At 34.7% G+C, this 6,411-nt stretch overlaps 1 protein-coding gene across 3 annotated transcripts; it reads left to right on the forward strand.

The window, feature by feature from the left end:
* The first annotated feature begins 1,399 nt into the window (after positions 1 to 1,399).
* LOC100182887 (protein lin-37 homolog) lies at positions 1,400 to 5,234 on the forward strand. 3 transcript variants are annotated; one of them, XM_002127162.4, is made up of 9 exons: positions 1,400 to 1,531; positions 1,946 to 2,055; positions 2,416 to 2,481; positions 2,568 to 2,609; positions 2,832 to 2,899; positions 3,246 to 3,418; positions 3,673 to 3,800; positions 4,261 to 4,353; positions 4,431 to 5,234. In XM_002127162.4, the coding sequence occupies exons 2-9, from the start codon at positions 1,952 to 1,954 to the stop codon at positions 4,537 to 4,539; spliced, it is 783 nt and encodes a 260-aa protein (XP_002127198.1). In that variant the 5' UTR covers positions 1,400 to 1,531; positions 1,946 to 1,951; the 3' UTR covers positions 4,540 to 5,234. The 3 variants fall into 3 exon arrangements, with proteins under 3 accessions (XP_002127198.1, XP_026696185.1, XP_026696186.1); XM_026840384.1 differs by lacking the exon at positions 1,400 to 1,531 and adding an exon at positions 1,818 to 1,834; XM_026840385.1 differs by lacking the exon at positions 1,400 to 1,531 and having other exon boundaries at positions 1,841 to 2,055; positions 4,779 to 5,234.
* The last annotated feature ends 1,177 nt before the right edge of the window (positions 5,235 to 6,411 follow it).

Genomic DNA, 6,411 nt, shown 5'->3' on the forward strand with positions numbered 1-6,411 from the left:
TAGAGAATCGTGAGTTTCTTTTCCAGGCAGAAGATAACTGAACGGTAAGCGTGGTCAGATAGTGCGTGATTTTGCTACCATTTTGTACTTTGCAGGGTAATTCTAACATATTTTGGTTAATTCAGGTTATAATCTCGGCAACAGTATGGCAAAGTCAAAGAACCACACGAATCACAATCAAAGTAAGTGAAAACAGGAGTGCCACGTTATTTTTCAAAATTAGCATAGAATCTAACAAGCTAAATACATTTTAATATTTAGGATTACAAAAGACTCTGGTTTTAACTTAGAATATAAATTTCCCAGCTATTATTTATACCAAAATTAGTTTTGTACAGAGTACAGTACAAATTACATGTGCATTTTAATAACTTTTTAAGTCTAAGTGTAACTATATTATCTGCCATATTTTGGGAGTTGTATTACGTATTAACGCTCCAATTTCAATAACAAACTGATGTGTAAAGTGGAAATTTCTACTCTAACAGATAGAAAGTACCACAAAAATGGTATTAAGAAGCCACGAACAAACAAATACCCTTCTTTGAAAGGAGTAAGTTGGTGATGTATTTCCTATTACTGTGTTGCGTGTTATATTCTATATCAGTGAGGACCTAGGATTTACACTAGATTTGACCCATTACACCAACCCCCACACTGCTGCTGTTTAAATAAACCAAGCTTCACATGTAACTATTGTGCTTTAGTATGCCTGGTTCTTTATGTGTCCCACATTGCATGGTCTCGTTGAACTTATTAATTTGGACCATGGTACAGTTGGCTAGCGCGCCTGCCTCTAACCCAGAAGTTATGGGTTCAAGGTTCTTCGCTGCTACCATTGTGGGCGTATATGTCCTTGGGCAAGACACTTATCAGCAATGCTCCAACCCAGTGAATGTAACTTTATTCTCGCGTGGCTGGAAAACGACAGTTGTTATAACACGGGTGTTCATACATCTCGTACCAGCATGTTACAGTGGTCATCACAGGTTATCTAAATTGTCAGCCATGCAATATTTAAAAAAACACCTGTGCTACAACGACTTGTTTTCCGTCCAATCGTGAATAAAGCAAGTTAACAATTCTCATTTAATACTGGAGTGACAGGACAGTGATACTGCCCACTTAAAGTTACCACAAGTAGAATGATACTGTTGTGGTTAATATTAATATAATAAACTTTTTATACAGGTAGATCCCAAGTATCTGAAGAACATGAAATTTGCTAAGAAACACAACAAGCGCCACCCGGTCAAGAAAGAATAAACAAGCAAGGGGTGCTGTGTTTAATAATGTGAACCATGATTCAGTGATCTGGCTTCAATAAAACAAAACTCAACCAAATGCATTGTTGTGTCATATTGTTTTAGGTTTCCCAGTTGTTATAGGCATGTATGCACTGTTTCTGAGGAAGTTTTGCTTGCTTTAGTTTTCAGTAAATTGCTGTGTTAGAAGAAGAGCAGCTACATTAGTGGTGACGGTCGAGAATACATTGTTTAACAGCAGTGCTAAGAATGCTGATGAGTAAATGGTATCACTACTGAGTATATGGTTAAAATTATACTGGCCCCGAGTGTGTATATATTCATATAGATGTAAATGTGTTTTTAGCAATTCAGCATGTTTATGCACTGACCGACGTCTGTAACTTACCGAGAGTATCTATCTCGAGTAAAATACATACATGTTACCAAACCTGGCAAGAATTTGAGAGTTTGCCTCGTTTTACTTACATTTACAGTTTAAAACACGCGATTAAATTACACAATGAACAATATATGGCTTTAAAAAAAAACAAAAGAATGAAAAACACATGACAAGAAACCCCGATCGGGTAACGTGTTGATCAATAAAGTTACAACGTCTGGCGGGGATTTTTTGAAATCGGGTTTTGCTTTGTTTGATATCGTAGCGAACTTCTAATCAGCTTTTATCAAAACTATAGTGAATTATGGCTGGTTATGGAAACGAGAATGATCATGATTCACACGATGCACGAGTAGATTTCGAAAATATTCTTCAAGGTATTCTGGAAAAAGCAAACGCTGGAGATAGGTAACGCAAATTTCATGATTTTTCTGTGTGTCACACTATGTTTTAAGTTGGTTACTGGTCAATTAGAAAAACATTTATAACCCACAAATAAACTCAATTTCCAAACTGATTTTGCTTACATAAGATGCTAAAGCTAATCTAATACAACAATAACTTATCTATATACTATGAATAGGCCTACTACTGTATTGCTTTATACTGTTTTTATGCCGTAATGTCGGTTTTAGCAGCCAAGATTTTATATGATACTTTAATTCAGGTAGTTTTTATCTAAAAGGTGTATAGCGACTGTCGTTTTGTTACTCATTCCCTTATCTTTGTTGTATTAATTAATCTAATCTAAGCTACTGTATTTTTAAGCTTATCTGGTAGTCAGTCTGGTAATGATGACGACAAGGATTCCGAAACCAGCGAAACACCCACAAGGTATTCATTCTATCTTATAGTTAAAATCCAATGAACTTGTTTTCCAAATATGATTAGTTAAATATATTTATCTTTTGCATTTAAAGGTTGAGAATGGTTCTCCCTGCTTCTGCTGGGACACCTCCAAAGTAGGTTAACTTTGTTAATATTTTAAATGAACGTAAGTTTGTAACCTATTTATAATGCATTGCTGGCAAAGACCGTTATAACATGGGCGTTCTGTTTACACATCGTGCTACTTACGATTTCCCTAATCTAGTTGTATGTAACTTTGTGATTGTTCAAAGACTAACCACTTTGTCATGTGGCCAGTATTTTATTGTAAGTTACAATTTTTTTTAAAAATGCAGGCCTTCTACACCTTCAAAGAGAAAACGAAGAAAAAGAGAAGATTATAAAGAGGAAAAAACCAAAACAAGTATGTTGTATAAATGATTACATAACCGGACAAACACAGATGCTAAAATGTGAGTGTACTACATGGCACTTACGTAACTTTAAAAATGTTCTGTGGCTAATATTTTTGGCATCTCATTAGTCCCAATGCCTTTTGGTTAAAATACAAGTGCAGTAACCAGTAAGGCATTGTGACAAACAAATCATATACCCAAATCGTGTTCATACAAATAAGCAAAAAACGCTTACAGTAAAAACATTTTTCCCCCTATTTGGAAGAAAGAAGCTTGGTCGCTACATCTAGCAGACAAATAATAAGCCATTTATGTTTAATTGTTTTCAAATTAAAATTTTGTATTTTTTGTTAGGTTCTTTTATTATAAAGCTGTTTGACCGAAGTGTGGACTTGGTAAACTTCACTGAGGATACTCCACTATACCCAATATGTCGTGCATGGATGGATAACGACCCAACAAATAAAATAAACAAACAAACAATGGAATCTCAGTTTTCATCACAAGAGGATATTGCTACCAGCAATGTATGTAATGCTAAGAATTCATGATTTGGAGTTTTGTTGTTGTTGTAGTAGTAGGAGTTGCTGTTTGTAAAGTTCTGAAAACTTTGAAAATGCTTTTGTAAAGAGTGTCTAAACTAAATGATTTAGCAATAGTTGCTTATTTAAAATGTTCTTTAGTAAGAGTAAAATTTGGGAAAATTGAGAGTTTGGTATGTTATTTAAATTTACATCCCGGTTACACAAGTTTTGAACATCATTTATATTTTCTATCACAGAGCGAAGATGAGGAAGAAACGATCATCACCTCCCTCCCTCCTCCCAATGTTCCTTTCAATAACATCGGGGAGGATGGAAAATATCAAAGTCCTAGAATACCTCAACCTGAACCTCAGCCTAATGACAGGTTAGTAATATGATAGATACCTAAAATATGTATGTGGACTGTGGACTGAAATATGCTTATCCATGTCTGGCACTGTTGAACAGCAGTTGGAGTGCTTGCTTCAAAACCAAATTATATGAGTTGTTATTATTGTGTGCGTATGCTTCTTGCCGCAAAATAATTAACGGCAATTGCTTCAACCCAGTGATCCCTTATGGTTTATTCAAAGATTCCGGCATACTAAAAAATAAATAAATTTAAAAGATAATTCTCCACAAAGTTTAATGTGTAGTAACTTGTAGCAAATGGCTTTTGGGACCAAAAACGATTTTTTAAAAGTGAGCAATTTTTCACTATATATTAACTATCTCGATTGCTAATTCCTTTCTCTTCGCTTTTTTTTTACTCTTGTCTTTGTTGTTTTTTTCCAGGACACAAAATTCATGTTATTATATTTATTACTTTTCTCATTATTCTTTAGCATTGAAAATTACCTTCACAAGAACTCCGTCACGCCACCTGCCGACCAATTACTTCTTGACCATTTACAACATTGGCGAAACGTACGCAACAAGTAAGTTTGATTTATCCACGGCACAATTTTCGTTTGTCCTACGTTGCACACGCTTTATCTGCACCCCTGTTTTTAAGCTGGAAGCAAAAATCTTCTGAAAACGACGCGCGATACCAAGACGGCATGAATTTATTGAGCGATATGTTTAACCGACACGCTGTGTACAACACATCAGTGAGTCAGTGAGAACAAGCGATCTCCAAAGTCATTCCAGCATATATTATAAACGCTTCTGTTTTTCTAACTAAAAAAACTTTGCTTTTAGTTATATACCGATGCGATTCTGTAATAAAATACTTAGAGCGAAATATCTTAATATAATTTAAAGTAATAATGTAGGAGTGCCGACTGTTTGACGTTAATTATTGTCATCTACGAATTGTGGTTTAACAGATCCCAACACCTTGTACTTATTTCCCCTTTAGCGACGCGTTGATGGATACACAGATTGTTGCTGTATCCTCTGCTCTATTTGGATTATATAACGATGCTAGTTAGATTTTATCTGTTTTAAAATGTCAGGCTTTTAGACAAGCGCTAAACTGTCTGGATAAACAGACAAACAACGAATGCATGTATAGTAGGGTAGAAAAAGAAGGGACATGTTTTTAATCTATTTTCTCGTATCATTTGGTAGTAAACAAAGAATATTCAAAGAATAATAAAACCGTGTCCTTACCACTCCCATATACCGTTGTTAATTTTTTCTAACACAATCAGTATATTATGTGCTAAAGGAGTCTCATCTTATTCCACAATACTGTATAGATTATTGCATTTCGTGAAACTGCTTCTCTATTTGAACGTTAAGTTAAATTTTATAATCGAAATGTTATCTGAATAAACAGAAAAGTTATCTGAATAAACAGGAAAAAGTGAAATCGGAGTTTGTATATATGTTTATTGCGCACCTGTTTAACGAGTGGTTTTAAACAGAAATATATCAGTTTGCTTTTTTTGCGACCGGTGTAGACCTCCGCAGGCAAACGCAAAATAAGCTGTTAAAAGTTTCGCTTGAAACCGGCGGTTTATTTGACCACTGAGTTGTTTTTTGAAATACAAAAATATCAAGCTCGGGTATGTTAATCGAATTAAAAAATACCTCGCACATGTAAATCAAATTGAAAGCAAGTATATATGAACTATACTTTGACCGACCAGCCTTTAAAATTAAATAAGAAAGAAAGTTTAAACTTCAAACATTGCAAAAAATGTGTATTGTAACTATTTATAGTACGCACTGTAAAAGAACTGTTAACCCGGAGGCTCTGTAGGTTTCCAGTAATTTTCCGTTCGTTTAAAATCCTCCAACTAATAAATGACGATAGCCATTGTTTTTACGTCCCAGCGCTGTACCAAAGAACAGAAACCAACGATCGTCATGTAACCCACATTCGGTAAACAAAAAAGCGTTGAAATGTAAAGTGGTGTATTGCTAAATAGACATGACATTTAGTGACCTAATAGGTTCTAGGTATTGGCGTGTTAATTTTTAAGCAGACATCATTAGGATGTTGTGTTCAGTACACAAATTATTCAAATGAGTTGCTCTATACCTTACTGGGTGATAAATTAACTTGTTTTATCGGTGTGTGGTCAGGCTACGACCGTCGTTATTACACCGCTGTTCTATATTTTACGTACCTATCCAGCACATCATGTAACTTTGGAAGTGATTATTTTTTTTGATTTTTTTTTTTTGTGTTTGGCTGACAAATTTATATAACCCATAAGAACCACTAAATTGGAGAGGTTTACAATTAAACTATACAAAAAGATAATCTCTTAAAAACGTGCCTATTTCGCCGCCAAAATGCATATCGAGATGGGACAAGTTTAACTATCCGATTAAAACGACAGGAGTCAACGGTTTCTGGATTATATCGAGTTGATTCATCAATCGTTGTTGTTTATGCCAATTCAGGTTAACGTGCAGGCTTGTCCATGCACGTAAATCGTTGCTTGTTTTTTTCTTTAGTTTACATAATGCAGTTCATAGCACTGCAGGCAAATTATGAGTCATGCACGCAGGTAAACAATTATAATCCCAAATGAAAA

The sequence above is a fragment of the Ciona intestinalis genome, unplaced genomic scaffold (assembly GCF_000224145.3).
Source record: "Ciona intestinalis unplaced genomic scaffold, KH HT001233.1, whole genome shotgun sequence".
Lineage (NCBI taxonomy): Eukaryota > Metazoa > Chordata > Ascidiacea > Phlebobranchia > Cionidae > Ciona > Ciona intestinalis.

Coding starts and splice junctions, on each gene's coding strand:
- LOC100182887 (XM_002127162.4), top strand. CDS start 1,952: ATGGCTGGTTATGGAAACGAGAATGATCATGATTCACACGATGCACGA. Junction 2,610..2,831: donor TCTGCTGGGACACCTCCAAA/GTAGGTTAACTT, acceptor TTAAAAATGCAG/GCCTTCTACACCTTCAAAGA. Junction 3,801..4,260: donor GAACCTCAGCCTAATGACAG/GTTAGTAATATG, acceptor ATTATTCTTTAG/CATTGAAAATTACCTTCACA.